Source organism: Mrakia frigida (genome assembly GCF_051309035.1).
Source record: "Mrakia frigida strain ATCC 22029 unplaced genomic scaffold BDY24scaffold_8, whole genome shotgun sequence".
NCBI lineage: Eukaryota > Fungi > Basidiomycota > Tremellomycetes > Cystofilobasidiales > Mrakiaceae > Mrakia > Mrakia frigida.
In genome coordinates, this window is record NW_027481273.1 from 525,461 (window position 1) to 539,588 (window position 14,128).

General features: G+C 54.5%; 6 protein-coding genes across 6 annotated transcripts; 4 read left to right on the forward strand and 2 right to left on the reverse strand.

Annotated features, from left to right (window-relative positions):
• Positions 1-966: 966 nt before the first annotated feature.
• On the forward strand, positions 967-1,849 carry BDY24DRAFT_413549 (uncharacterized protein; the record flags this gene model as incomplete). Its single annotated transcript, XM_076643201.1, has 4 exons — positions 967-1,034; positions 1,138-1,269; positions 1,386-1,446; positions 1,526-1,849. 4 exons carry the CDS (start codon positions 967-969, stop codon positions 1,847-1,849), a joined length of 585 nt encoding a protein of 194 aa, XP_076498575.1.
• On the reverse strand, positions 1,838-2,993 carry BDY24DRAFT_382870 (cytochrome b5-like heme/steroid binding domain-containing protein). The gene is made up of 5 exons (XM_076639577.1): positions 2,602-2,993; positions 2,462-2,530; positions 2,282-2,342; positions 2,177-2,190; positions 1,838-2,088 (listed from the first exon to the last, which is right to left on the reverse strand). Exons 1-5 carry the CDS (start codon positions 2,903-2,905, stop codon positions 2,021-2,023), a joined length of 516 nt encoding a protein of 171 aa, XP_076498576.1. The 5' UTR covers positions 2,906-2,993; the 3' UTR covers positions 1,838-2,020.
• Positions 2,994-3,917: 924 nt separating this feature from the next.
• Positions 3,918-5,494, forward strand: BDY24DRAFT_275868 (uncharacterized protein). Its single transcript, XM_076636934.1, has 2 exons — positions 3,918-4,079; positions 4,161-5,494. The coding sequence occupies exons 1-2, from the start codon at positions 4,017-4,019 to the stop codon at positions 5,130-5,132; spliced, it is 1,035 nt and encodes a 344-aa protein (XP_076498577.1). The 5' UTR covers positions 3,918-4,016; the 3' UTR covers positions 5,133-5,494.
• A 206-nt stretch (positions 5,495-5,700) lies between these two features.
• BDY24DRAFT_382883 (uncharacterized protein) lies at positions 5,701-8,744 on the reverse strand. The gene is made up of 10 exons (XM_076639578.1): positions 8,652-8,744; positions 8,417-8,479; positions 8,049-8,143; positions 7,477-7,828; positions 7,125-7,278; positions 6,941-6,950; positions 6,741-6,807; positions 6,496-6,573; positions 6,280-6,384; positions 5,701-6,092 (listed from the first exon to the last, which is right to left on the reverse strand). The coding sequence occupies exons 1-10, from the start codon at positions 8,682-8,684 to the stop codon at positions 6,015-6,017; spliced, it is 1,035 nt and encodes a 344-aa protein (XP_076498578.1). The 5' UTR covers positions 8,685-8,744; the 3' UTR covers positions 5,701-6,014.
• RRP40 (exosome non-catalytic core subunit RRP40) lies at positions 8,745-10,350 on the forward strand. Its single transcript, XM_076639579.1, has 5 exons — positions 8,745-9,055; positions 9,194-9,343; positions 9,451-9,602; positions 9,707-10,095; positions 10,194-10,350. Exons 1-4 carry the CDS (start codon positions 8,852-8,854, stop codon positions 9,921-9,923), a joined length of 723 nt encoding a protein of 240 aa, XP_076498579.1. The 5' UTR covers positions 8,745-8,851; the 3' UTR covers positions 9,924-10,095; positions 10,194-10,350.
• Positions 10,351-10,781: 431 nt separating this feature from the next.
• Positions 10,782-13,282, forward strand: BDY24DRAFT_349333 (uncharacterized protein; the record flags this gene model as incomplete). Its single annotated transcript, XM_076637681.1, has 3 exons — positions 10,782-11,592; positions 11,682-11,743; positions 11,841-13,282. The coding sequence occupies 3 exons, from the start codon at positions 10,782-10,784 to the stop codon at positions 13,077-13,079; spliced, it is 2,112 nt and encodes a 703-aa protein (XP_076498580.1). The 3' UTR covers positions 13,080-13,282.
• Between the last annotated feature and the right edge of the window lie 846 nt (positions 13,283-14,128).

Here is a 14,128-nt window from a genome sequence, read left to right on the forward strand (position 1 = left end):
CCTCCCGTTCTGAACCTCCACGAGCTCAGCCGTACGTCTGACGGTTTCTTATCCTCCTTCATGTTCTCTGTACTCTGCAGTCGACGCATACATCCCTGTGGCCTGCGAGACTGTTTGGATCGTACGTTCTTCGTCTGAAGCCGGAGTCGAAGTCTCAGCAGCTCCTCGCTCGATCTTTCTTTCTCTAATCCCCTTCTTTATCTCCCTTATCCCTCCTTCTATCCAAACACCCCACAGCAACTTCGGGGAGGACTCAACTTGCCGTTTGCTGCTTAGTTCGTGCTCTTGTTCTTCACTCATGTTCGAGATGCAGTTGAAAAAGTCTCTGAGCCGAATCTCTCTCTCCATTTTACCCCTTCCCCTTCACAGCTTTGAGGCCGTACACAACAATGCAGTAGGATATACAGACGTAGGTTTTAACCTCCGTTCTGCGTCGAGGGACTCGAGGGCTGATTAGCAACATCCTTTTCGACGCGGTTTCCTCCTCGCCCGTTTTTTCTCTGATTTCGTTCATCACCTTTTCCCGCTCAATCTAGCTTCCTGATTGGGGAAGAATCCCTATTGAACACAGCATTACCTCTATGAGCTTTGCTTTCGAAGTCAACGAGCCACCCGGCACCATCATGCACGCGTTTTTTCTTCTTTCTCCTCGCAATCGCATGAGTAGGCTTTCAAACGCTGACTTATGTTCCTCCCAATTTTTCGCTTCCATCTTTTGGCAGACACATGTCCGTCTACGACAACACAGGCGTGCAAATCCAAGCGAATGCGACGACCGTCCTCGCCAACCCGTCGGGCAACACAAGCTGCTAGCAAGTTCTTCCCCCATTGTAGGAAGTGTGTTCCGTTTTTGTTGACCCTGACGACTTTATCTTCTCTTCTTTCGTGGATTCTAGCTCTTCGTCGACGAGTTCCGTCGCGGCGGAGACTTTGTCGTCGACGGCTTTTTTCTTTTCAACAGCAGAAATGGCTCTAGCTTCAGCGTCATCTCCTCCCTCCTCCGAAACGAGCTCGATACCATCGATCAACATTGGGTGAGCTTCTTCGAGGGAAGCATCAACCTTCTTCAGTCCGAGGGAGCACAGAAGCTCATCCATGTCGTGTCGCGCGCGTTGCGTCGTCTTGTTTTCTTGAAAGAGCCATCGTCGGTGCCGCTGGAGGAGTGATCGTCATCACTCTCGCCGGGATCTTCATGCTCGTTAAAAGATCTAGGAAGAAGTCTGCATTGAGAACGAGCGGACTGTTGATAGACGAGGACGAATTTGGAAAGTGAGTCGCTCGATTCACGTTCCTTTTCAGTTCGCTTTCCCTCCTTCTTCTCACCCAGGGAATCAGTCGACGGCTGACCACCGTCGATCATCGTCGGCCTCATTTTGATTTTGCAGATACGACTCTTCAATCCCTGGAGATCCCGCTGCAGCTCTTCCCCTCGTCGAGCCATACGTCGTGAGCACTGAGTGTCCCGCTTTTCTTCGTCACTTACTGCTTGCTGACCTAATCTCCTACCCACTTTACATCTTCCAAGTACCCCTCCCCCACCTCCGCCTCTTCTTCTCTGCCGAATCCCCGAAAGGTCAAGCACGACGGCGCGTCGCGTCACGTCGACGGTCCCTCTTCCCCCTCCCCCTCGTCTCCTCCTCTTTCCGGAGGCACTCCAACTGCGTCCTCAGCTTCCGACTCCTCTTCGCCCTACAAAACGCTTCTTGCCCAGTTGAGATCCGGACACGGAGCGTCAGCGTCGTCGTTGCCTGCGCCAATTCCAGGAGACGAGGTGATCTTTCACCAAGATGGAGGTCGCGTTGTTGAGGAGGTACCTCCTGCGTACGTTGGAAACGATAGGGTTAGCTAGTTAGCGTGTATACTATCTCATATGATCGCCCGTTTCTCTATCGTTCTCGACTTCTGAGCGTCTCTCGATTCGACGCGTCGCGACTTCTTCTCCTTTGCGAAGCTCGTCGACGAAGAAGCGATTCAGGTCGCAAGTGTGCATCGGGATAGGCCGAGTAAAACTCAAGCTGATCTAAGACGACTCGTTCTCGACCAAGCGACCGCAGACGACGTATTTGTTGGTGAAGTGTTCCATCCAGCCTGGATCGGAGGAGAGAAGGACGAGGACGAGAACGAGAATCAGCTCGAGCTAAGGAGGGGACGAAAGCGAGAGGGGGCTGAAGCTCACCATTCATATTCTCACTGAAGAACGAAGCGAGGAAGGGCGAACATACGTGTCAGCTCAGGTAGAAGAAGGAGGAGGCCGAGTCGAGAACGAGGAGATGGAACGCACATCTCTCCCTTGTCGAGATCGGCGAGCGTATCCAGAGGTTGATCCACGGGAGTGAGCATTTCTGAATACGTAGCCAAGGCCAGAGAGGGAAGATTCAGCGATCCAGTCGCATCGTGACAAGAAGAAGGAGCGAGAGAGGTGGAGCTCGAGCTCAACCTCCTCGTCCGACGACGAACTCACCAGCGTCAAAGCTCTGCTTCGCCATTCCTCGGCTAGCATCCCTTCCAGCGAAGTTTCCGTAGGGTCCATCTATGGCCCAACGTAATCTCATCAGCTTCGAACCCTTGATCTCGTCAAATGAAGGGCGAAAGAGGACTGACCAGGTCCATAAAACTGAGCTCCCTGACTGACATCGAACACCGTTCCCTTCAACGCCAGCAGGATCCTCTTGCCATCAGTTCCGTTGAAAGGTTCCAGGGTCCTGGGAGTGTAGTCCTTGAGAAGAAGGGACTCCTGAGCTTTGAGAGGAAGCCAGGTGTAGCCGTCGTGGTGAGAGGAAGGAGGAGGGTTCCTCGAAGAGAAGCGAGCTGGAATGGGAGGGAAGAGGAGCGTGTAGATGAGGTAGAGAGGAGGGAGAGAGAGAAGAAGGGGGATCACGGTCGAGGAGAGGAGAGTGGAGGACATCGTGAACGAGTCTCTGTAGATGGTGACGGTTTGGAGGAGGAAAGGGAGGAAGCAGAGTCGAATGACTTTTGGTGAGCTCGAGCTTTCCTTCCTTCTCCTTCTCGACTCTCTAACTACTTCATCTTCGGAATCTGTGAATCGCTGAAGAACCAAACCTCAGACATCAACAACAAAGCCTCTCGATCAGGCCAACAACCTTCCATCAATCGCAAACTGGGGACGAGATCGTCGAGGAAGATGGTGTCTCGGGCTTCCCGCTTTCCCTTCCCTTCCCGTCCCTCCTCCCCTTCGCATCCCTTCCCTTCGACGCTCCTTCGCTCCAAGGAACAGCTGCGATGAGATTCAACTTTTACCTTCAATACTCTTCTTTCTTGAAGCTCTTTCAACATCGACGCTGAACTCTTTCGTTAGAGTTCTGCAATCTCCTCTTTTCTGAACCACCTCGTTCCTGGACCTGATCGCACTCCGCCTCCTCCTCGGCTCCCCTCCCACGAAACAAATTCCTCAAACCACACCCTTCATCCTACCCCTCCCCTCCCAATATACGTGTAGTTGTTCCTCACGAACCTCAGTCCTTCGGCTTCGCTCGCTCTCTCGCTCGCTCGCTCCTCGACGCACCCACCTCTCCCCTCCTCTCCTCCCGCCGGCTGGCCTCCTCCTTCAGAATGCACCGACGAGGATCCTTCAGCTCCCCTCACCATATTAAGGCCCTCAGTGCTTCGAAGCCTCCTCTCTTGAGGGCCTTCCCTTCGTCTCTCGATGGGTCTATCCTCTGCGTTTTCCTGGTCGTCTTCTTTGCCATCCTCTTCCTCGTCCCTCGATTGACGAAGAGGTCCTTGTTTGCTCTCGTTCGAAGGGTTCGTGCTCTCCTTTCTTCTTTCACGTCCATCTCTCGATCCCCCTCTTTCTTCATCGAGATATGTATCTGTTCTAACCTCAACCTCCATCCTGCTCCAACTTCCAGGCTGTCAACATCGACCTCTCCTCCGTCTCTCGAACGGTTCGTCTCGACCTCGAATCCCTTCCCCTTCCTCGCCTTCCTCTACCTTCTTCCTTCCTTGGCTTGAGCTGATCTCTTCCACGTTCATCCCTCCTTCAGACTCGCCGAAACATGGACGTCTTCTCTTTCTACAGCGTCAAAGACGAAAGCTTCTCCCTCCCTTTCTCTTCGCGGGTGAGCCTTCCCTCTCTCTCCTTCCCACGACTCGGACGAGACGGACCTGACCATCTTCTTCTTTCCTATATTTATTTGCAGTACAACCTTCCTTCGAGTGCGTCGTCCAGCTCCTCGTTCGGCTCAAGAAAACATATTCAAGCTTCGTCCTCATCGTCCTCGACGGACCGGTCTCACCTTTTCCAACCTTCGTCTACTCCCCTCCCCCGCTACTCCCCTCCCAAACCAAACCTCGATCGACAAGCAGACCTTCGCCCTTCCTCTTCCATCCCTCAATACGTCGCAATCACAGTCCCAATCACTCTCTCCCCTCCACTAAAATCATCGTCGTCGAGGTTTTTGGAGAAGAAGAGGTGCAGTCGACTCGCCGCTCCAGCCGACGCGACGAAGGATCAAAGGAACAGAGTCGAGGGTTGGAAGATGCCTCTCGGACAGGTTCCCAACGTCTTGGTTCAACGGCCTAGAAGTCACTCCAACTCTCCCTTCTTCCTCAGGATCACAGACGAGGTGCTCGCCCCCTACGGGAAGTGGCAGATCGGTTCAAGTTCAGACGACGTCGACGCCCTCGCTTCGGAACCCTCGTCGTCGTCGAACTCGGAGGATCTCAACCATGTCAACCAAACATCTACGTCTTCCTCACCCATGGCCTCCTCCTCCTCCTCCAGCTCTTCCTTCGCCGGCTTGACCACTCCTCGAGGCGCGTCGTTCGAATCGGATCGTCCCTTCATCATCACCTCTTCCTCCTCCAACCCTCACCTCCTCTCCAACCTCATCAAAGAGTCTCTCGCCTCCAAAATATACCACCCCACCCCTCAACCCCCCTCCGGAACGTTCGTCTCCCCTCTCCTCGCCGACGACTGGACGACCGACGAGTCGTTCCTCCCTCTCTTCGCACCCAACGCTTCGTCGTCGTCGTACGCCCACGGGGAGGTCCCCGAGCTCGAGGAGGAACACGACGAGCAGCTCAAGAGGAAGGTCGAGGCTCAGTGGGCTGAGATCGAGTTGTGGGAGAGAGGAGGACGAGGAGGAGTGCTGGCGTTGGAACTTCTCTGAGTTGTCGACGCGTCGTCTTGGCTTCGGTGTCTCTCTCTCTTTTTTTTCTGTCTCGAACCCTTCCATATCGTAGATACGACCCATAGTCCTCATAGAATCTATCTCACGATACACGACTCCCTTTCCCTACATACATTCAACGCCTTTTGCGACACCCTCCCTCTCCTCCCTCCAGTTCCCACTCCCTTCATTCCCTTCACTCGGAACCCCTAGCATACTGCCTCTCCTCCTTTTATCACGCGCACACCTAGCTACCTACCCACCATCTTTCCACATTATATCCTCTCCTTTCCCCTGGCATCCCATCATATCCCCTCCTCTTCCGTCCTTTCGTTTCGTCTCATCAAAAGCACATCTCGACCCTCTCCCCTTCCTTTCCTTTCGCACGCGCTCTCTCTAACGCTTTTATTTCCGGTACTCTACTTATTGACGATCTCATTCACTTCACGACCATTTTTCCCGCCTGACTGCTCACGACAAGGAAATCAACTCAACTCGACGCGTCTCTTCCCATCCCTTCTCCTCACTCCCAATCTCGTTCTCGTCCCGCTTTCCCTCCCCGAACAAAGCAGGAAAGAAACTTCATTCACTCGTTCGCAGGGACTAGACATTCGAAAGAAAAGAAAGGAAAGAAAACGGAGGGAGGGGAACGAAACGAAAAGCGAGAACAGCGAAGGGGAGGGAGAGGTACTAAAAAAAAAAAGAGGAGAGAGGGAGAGGGAAATCATAAAAAGCAAGCCATCGTCGAACGCACACGTACACAACCACCACACACCACGCCCCACTTCAAGAGATGAGAGAGAGAGAGAACCGAGAGACCAAAAAAGAGAGACGACGACGACCACGAAGAGAGACGGATTGGGGAGGTATCTAGCTCTGTATCTACTCCTCGGCCTTCCCGTTCGCAGCGTGAGCTCCTCCGTCCTCGTTGGCTCCGGCGGAGTTGAGTTGAGTTTGCCACTGTAGAAGAGGAAGCGAAGGACGAAAGAGTCAGTTTTGAGAGAAGACGAGACGCGGCGAACGAGAGACGAGGAGTGTGGGTTGGCGGTAGGGAGAGGGAGAGATGAGGGAGGAGGGCGAAAGACGGGGAGTTGCTGGGAGAGATGAGGGATGACGTAGGAGATAAGGAAGAGAAGATTGAACGAACCTTGCCCATCAACTTGGCAGCTCGAGTCTTGAAGTTGAACTCCTCCTCACGAGGGATCGAAGGGAGAGCCGCGATCTTTCGCATGACCTTTCCGATTTTGGAGACCTGGGTCGAGCGAGGGCAAGGAAGCAGAGAAGAGGTATCAGTGACGGAGTCGAGAAGGAGAACGAGTCGTGAGGGAAAGACGTGACGGGGAGGACGGAAAGCGAAACTCACCTGGAGTTGAGTAATCGTCATGGCGTTGTAGGCTTCGATGATGGTGAACATCTGGTCGGCAGAGGGCATGTCCTTCTCCTGTTGAGTGCGAAGAGGGAAGAAGAAAGGGCAGAGCAAGGTCAGTTCTCGGTCACGGCAGCTCGAGGGAGGGACGAAGGTTGGCAACGACGCGACGAGGTCGATAGAGACGAAGGAGATGTGGTGAAGAGGTGGGACGAGGGTTGAGAGGTAGGGAAGGGACGAACGGTAGGAGGAGCTTTTCCGAGGAAGGCACGCTGGAGCTTGTGTCGCCAATCCTTGACCTTCTGGGAGCTGAGGGAGGGAACGAGGGAGAGAAGAGGGTAGTAGAGGAGGAAGATGATCAGTTGGTGAGGCAGGAAGGGGACGAGAAGGCTCGGGAAGAGGTGGCGAGACGAGGAAGGAGAAAAGCAGGGAAGAAACGTACTCGTTGTCGGCTGTTTGGGAGGAAAAGCACGAGGAAGGGAAGGAGATGGGACGAAGAAGTCAGTTTATGCTCTCAGAAAAGACGATGTAGTCTCGGAAACGAGACTGGCAGACGGAGAGGGGGGTAGATGGACGGATGGAAAAGGAATCGGAAGAGTGGGAGGGAGGGAGGGATCGTGACGTACTTTCTTCGTCGGCAGCACCGGTGGGCGGAGGAGCGGAAGCGGCAACCTTCTCGACCTTGCCGTTGGAAGTGGATGCTTTGGCGTCTTCCTCCTCCGATTCGATGTGAGTCGATGACTTGACCTTGGTGGACTTGGATTTGGCGGGGGTAGTAGCCTGATAGATGCACCAGCAACGAAAAGCAAAGGGGACCGAGGAACGGCGGGTCAGCTCTCGACATCTCTCCTTCTCATCTCCCAGCATGCACCTGGGTCTCCAACGACTACCCATGCCAGCTCGTCCATCCCTTCTCCATCGATCCGACCCATCCGAACTCGAGGAAAGACGAAAGGAAGGAAGGAAAGAGCAACTCACCTTAGCCTTCTTCTCGGCTTTAGGCTTCTCGACCTTGACCTTCTTCCCACTCGAAGGCTTCTTCTCAGCCTTAGCACGCTTCCTCTTGTCCCCAGCAGCAGCCTCCTCTCCAGCTCCGTCGTCCAGCTCATCCTCCTCTTTCTCCGGTTCGTCCTCGTCGAGCTCGTCCACGGCAGCGTTCTTCCGAGCAAACTCTTCCGCCTTCGCCTGCTGCTGCTCCTCCCACTCGCTAGGATCCTTGGCTGTCTTGTAGGCGGTGACGATCTCGGAAGACTTTCCCTTGTTCTTGGCGAGGAAGGCGTCGATTTGAGAGGGTTCGAGGAGGTCGAGATCTCGAGGGGATGCCCAGGAGCTGGGAGAGAGGGAGGGACGAGGTGAGGTTGGAAGGGAGTGACGTGACGAGGGTTGGAGTTGGATGCGGAGAGGAGAGGGGAAAGAAGAAGAGAGAAACGAGAAGTTAGCTGACGGTTCGAAGAGGGTGGGTAGGATGGATGGATGAGAGAGGAGTCGAGAGCGAGGGAGACGAGCAACGAGAGGGTTGGGAGGAGAGGAGCAAGGGTGGCAAAACGCACTGGTCTCCCTTTGGGTAGTATCGAACGCAATGGAAGTTTCCCTGACGAGGTTTCTCCTTGATGACCTCCCTCGAGAGCGATTCAGCAGCGACGATCTGAAAGAAGGAAAGGAAACGGGAAAGGAAGGTCAGTTTGAGCCAGTCGTCTTGCCATCTCTTTCCCTCGCTTGTCCTCCGTCTTTTTCGTTCCCACACGATTCCCCGTCACCCTCAAGAGGTCGAGCAGCGAGCCATCCATCCTTCGAGACCCTCCATCCATGCGAGAAGATTTGAAAGACGCGTCGCAGAGTCGAGAATCGAGCTCAGACGCGTCGGAGGTGAGAGAAGGAGGAGGAGCGGCAGGAAGGAGAAGGAGAGCAGAGAACTGACCTTTCCAGGCCAAGCAGGGTATCCTCGCATCTTGTGAGTCACAACATCGTCGATAGAGTAGATCTGAGAGAAGAGAGGAGCAGGAAGCGAAGAGAGACGGGGGTCAGTTGGGAGGTTTGAACGAGCAGCGAACGAGGAGGAGGGGAGGAAGGGGAAGGAAGGAGGACCACGACGATGGGGCGACTCGTCTCAGCTTGTGAGGCATATATATACAGAACAAGTATAGAATGCTTACCTTGGACGCCGCAGACTTCTTTTTCGAGGACATGATGGACTGAAGGATGGAAAGAAAGAAAAAGGAGGGGAGAAGGGTTGATGGAAGTCGGAGGGGAAGGGAGGTCGAAAGAAGGGAAGAGGTTTTGGAGCTGAAGGAAGGGTCGCTCCTTCTCGACCCTCAACCACAAACACCAACTCCCACTCTTTCTTCTCTCTATCATGTCTACAGCAGCAGTCCTCCTCCCTGGAGATATTCTCCCATCCGTCTCTTCTTCCAACGTCTCGAAGCTCGGTCCTGGAACGCTGCTCACCTCGTCGAGAGGGACGTCTTCCACCGCTCAGTTCTTGGTCGCTACAAGAGCTGGAGTTCTAGGATCCGATAAGGGTGGAAAGAAGGTCTGGGTAGAGGGAAAGGGAAAGAGGGTTAGTACGATTTCATTTTATCCGCTTCGTCTCTTGAAGGAGTGTAGAGGAGCTAGAAAGAGAGAGAAGGGAAACGAACGAGCTGACCTTTTTTCTCCCTTCCCCTTCGATCTCTTCCCTCTCCTCCTCTTCTCGCAGTACATCCCAGCAACCCAGGAATCAGTTATCGGAACCGTCGTAGCTCGTCACGCTGAGGGATACAGAGTCGATATCGGATCAGCTCAGATGGCTTCGTTGGACGCTCTCGCTTTCGAAGGAGCGACAAAGAGGAACAAGCCCAACCTCAAGGTCAGCTCTTCTTCCTGCTCTGCTCTCACTTCTGTACATGTCGAGCTTCTCTTCTCTGAAACTTGAAGCTGATCTTGCTCTCGTTCTCTTGGTTTTGATTCGATCAGGTTGGATCCCTCGTCTACGCTCGAGTCTCCCTCGCCAACAGGGACATGGAACCTGAGCTCGAATGCTTCGACGCTACCACTCGTAAAGCTGAGGGTTTCGAGGAGCTCAAGGGAGGAATGGTCGTTTCCTGTTCTCTTCAGATGTCGAGACAGTGAGTCCCCACCTCTCGTCGACTCCCTCTCAGCTCTCTCAGCCCTCCTCGTTCTTCTCACCCTGACCCTCCCTCCTCCTCTTCATCCCTTTCCTCTCATTCAGCCTCCTCCACCCAACCTACCCTCTCCTCCCTCTCCTCGCCGCTCGATTCCCCTTCGAAACCGCCATCGGAGTTAACGGACAGGTCTGGATCCGAGCTGGAACCGTCACCCAGACGATCGCGTTGGGACGAGCGATCAAGGAGGTGGACGAAGGAAGGATCGGAGCTGAGGCGGTTGGACAGTGGGTGGATACGCTGGAGGGTGTTTTGGCTGAGTAGGGGAGGGTGTATATCAGGTGAGTATCGAGAGAAGATGAAGGAGGGCGACGCGTTCCCGGTGAGGAGTGAGGGCTCAGTCTTGGTTGCTTTGCGTCGCAGTTTGCCCACGGCGCTCGTTTGACGCGTCTGGGCTTGGAAGGAAGGGGTCGTGAGAGTGGTGGGAGGACTTCAGGTGAGTCAAGAACCTCAGCGTTCGAGAAGAGAATGGGTCGTCGACGAGAGGCGAAATGAACTCACGCGACGCGCTTCTCTTCCCGTTCTTTCGCACAGATCTCTCTCGCCTCCTTCACCCTCTCAAGACCCCAAAACACATACCCAACGGCGGATATTCGCCTCCCAGAAGGGATCCTACGGTCGTGTCTTCTTTCTCGTCGGCGTCTTCTCGGCCTTGCAGTTGAGACGAGATGGAACCTTCTTCTTTCCCTTGTTCTTGAGCTTCTTCTTGAAAGTAAAAGATGGTGCGCTTTGAGACCAGTGAACCCACAGTGATAGAAGCTCGGGAGCGAGAAGAAAACCTATAAGAAAGAAAACCAGCTTTCAAAAAACGACAAGACCCCTTTTCCTTTCTTAGCCGAGGGTTTCGCTTGGTCTCTCCCTCAACGACGACTCTCCCTTCACCCTCCCCTCTCTGCTCTTTCCCTTCTCGCAGCTCGCTCTTCTCACGAGGACGACCTCTCTATCTCTCCTAGTCGAGAAATGACTTCTACAGCATACCCGCCTTCGCATACACAAGGACGGCATCCTCCTCAGCCTCCTGCCCCTCACCACAGCTCGTCCTCGTCTCCCTTCGGCTCAAGTCCTGCCCTTCACTCGCCATCTCCGATACGAACTGGAACTGGAACGAGCAACTTCAAACCCATGTACGACCTTCCTCCTTCGCTGGTTCAGCATGCGTCTTCGGGATCAGGAGGAGGAGGAGGAGGAGGAGGAGGAGGGAGGACGGCTGGAGGGTTGGCTGGAAGGGGAGGAGGAGGAGGAGGGATCACGTCGCCACCTCCTTCTTCTTCTTCGTTCAACAACAGCAACCAGCATGGATCTACTCCTCCTCCTTTCTCTCCTACTCAGTCGAACGGATACGGATACGGAGGAGGAGGAGGTCCAACCACGTCTCGCTCCTTCCCTTCTTCGTCGCTCCATCATCCTCAACCCACTCGTCCAACCCCTCCTCCTCCTTCGTCTTCCTCCTCCGTCTTCTCGAAAGCACCTCAAAACCCTTCCTCTCCTTCTCCCTCCGACATCTCCCTCTTCCACTCAGCCTGCGTCCGCTTCTTCTACCACCAAGACCCTTCCGCCCAGTCCTACATCGAATCCGTGCTCTCCTCCCTCCCTCCTTCCCATCGAGCAGCCTTCACTCGCGTTCAAGCAGCCGTGCGTTCAACCTTCCACGCCGACGAGGAAGTTCGTCGTCGAAACGAGTTTGAGGTGTTGTTGAGAGGGACGGATCCGGGTGGAGGGTTGACGGTGGGGAACAGGAGGGATCCGAACGGCAAAGGAGCGAGGAGGGAGAGGGAGGAGAGGTTGAAGGTCTTTTTGACCGATTACGGAGGGAAGAATGAAGTCGGGCCGAGACCGTTTTTGCTGGGTGTGTGGACGGCGTTGAGGTTGCAAGGAGGCAAGGAAGAGAAGGGTGGGGCGGGAGGAAGGAGGGTCGAGTGGGAGGTGGATGATGGTGAGCTCAAGAGGGTTTCGTTTCGTTGCGTTCGTTTCTCTGAGAGAGTGGGAAGCTGACTCTACATCTTGGTTTCGATGTGTTTGCAGCCGTCTGGATGGAAGCTGGAGGGAAGGATTTCATGATTGAAGCTATCGCAGTCGTTAAAGGTGTACGTCCTCCTTTCCCTTCCCCTCGAACGTCGCGTCCATTCTGCTTCCTCTTTTTCCTTCCTGACTCTCCTTCATCTTCTCTCCTCTTCTCTACAGGTCCTAGGCTTCGAAGACATCCCTCGAACGAAACCTCGTCGACAGCATCACCGCCATCAACAACGTCCTCCCAACTCCTCGTCGAATAGTCGATCCTTCTCAACAGGAGCTTCCTCCTACTCCATCCCCAACAGCAACGGAGCAGGCCCTTCCCATCGACGTCCCTCCGATCTTGAAGAACTCCGTCCCACTCCCGAAGACGACGAGGCTGGTCCTTTGTACGATTCTTCTTCGAGGAAGACGAGGTACGCTTCGCCTCCTCTCCCGACCACCGGAGGAGGAAGTCGAAGAGGGAAAGCTCCTCCCATTCCTTCGTCGTCAAACTCTCGACAACTCCCTACAGCAACCCAACAGCAAGCTCAACAGCTCAGCTCCTCCTCCTCCTCCTCCAACCCGCTCATCTCCTCCCGTCGCCGAGCTTCGTCTGATCCGTTCTCAGACCCTTACGCCAACATGTCGCGTCAACCACCTCCCGTTCCTCCCAATACCGTCAACCGAAGAGGTCCAGCTCCAGCACTACCACCTCCACCTCCTACCCGTCCTCATCCAACCTTCCTCAACCTCAACCTCGACGCGACCAACGTTCCTTCTCCCTTGGGAGGAGGAGCCCTCGGATCTCGATCCATGAGCAACTCGAGCTCCAACAACGGAGGAGGGTTCACCACTCCCAACGGCCAAGAAGACTTCCTCCTTCCCCTCCCAGGTCGCTCCCCAGGAGGAGCGTCCTCTTCCTCAGCTAGGAGTCCCTCCTCAGCAGGTCCTCTCCTCCAGCAGCATCACTCAGCCTCAGCAGTGGACGACGAAGACTTCTCCTCCGACGAACTCTCCTCCCCTCGTTCCTCTTCCTCCACCTCCTCCGACGAAGAGGACCCTCTCTTACCGCGTTGGAGAACCTGGATCGCTCCTTCCAACCTCTCCAACCCGGAACTCACGAGACTCTGTCGTCTCTTCCCTTCGCACATCACCAAATCCTCTTCGTCCTCCTCTACCCGTTTCCCTTACACGGGTCCTTCATCCACTTCCGTCATCAGTCCGAAGAAGCTCGAGGAAGGCTTGAGCGGGATTGGGGTTGGCGTCGTAGCGAGGGGCGAAGAAGGCAAGACGGTAGGGAAAGGAGTGCTAGAAGGCCTAGGGTGGACGGGGAGAATGTGGAAGGGAGAAAGGAAGAGGGAGGAGGGCTGGAAGGGGGTTTGGTGGAGTAGGTTTTGGGGGTGGTTGGGGAGGATGTTTGGTGGTTGAGAGGGCGGGTAGGAGGTCTTTTTTTTTTTGCATCGCATCGTTTTCTCGTTTTCTCGTTCACTTGACTTTCTCTTCTCGTCTCTTTGCATTTTCCTTTCTTTCGATCCTTCTTTTTGGACTCGAAGTTTACGGTTTTTTGATCGCCTTGTCGTTCTTGATGAACGATGGACTTTCTATAGCTTGTTGACGCGCGGGAGAGAGTGGGAGCGGGAGGGAGGGACGAGAGAGGGAGTGAAGAGGGAGGGACAGAGTTAGTGGGAGAGGTCGAGCTTCGAGAACTACAGTGGGTCTACTTTAGAGCTGAGGAAAAAAAAAGTAGAGATCTAGGATCTGCTCGGTCGGAGGCGGGTCGGGAAGCGAAAAGAACCTGATCGGATTCCGTCTCGACGCGTCGGCCATTTTCAGTTCTGTCGTCTCTTCTTCGTCGACCTCTGAACGCCTGGACTCAGAAGACCGCACTCCATCTATAGACAATTGTTTCCTTTCCCTCAAAAAGAAGCTGCAGACCCTACGGAAAAAATCTCGATGGCGAACCAACACGAAAGAAAGATCGAAATCTCACGACTCTCCCTGCCCTCTCTCCTCAACCACCTCACCACAAACCTCTTCTTCCACCCCAATCCCCTCACCTCTCCATAATATTCATCCTCGTAGTTGTAGGTCCCTTCAGTAGCATATCCTCCACTTCCGCGGCTTGCTCATGCTCGACTGTGAGAGACGAGTCGAGGAGGACGAGGACGAGGTCTGGTTGAAGGATCGATTGTGCGACGAGCTGGCATTGGAGAACGGAAGAATAAAAGGTAGGAGCTGAGGAGTTAAAGGTCGGACAGTCTGTCCGGGCGGAAAGTGGGCGGAGAAGTTGACGACCAGCGGGGCTCGACGCGACGCGCTACAACAGGTCTGGTTTCTGTGTCTCGGATCTCTTTTTTCGCTTCATCTCGGGCCTTCGAGCATAAGACTATACGATAGAACGATCCAGGCCGAGAGAGGGACGTTTTCTTTTTTAAAGAGGAAGAAAAGAGCTATGAGAGAGGACTGCGAAGTTGACC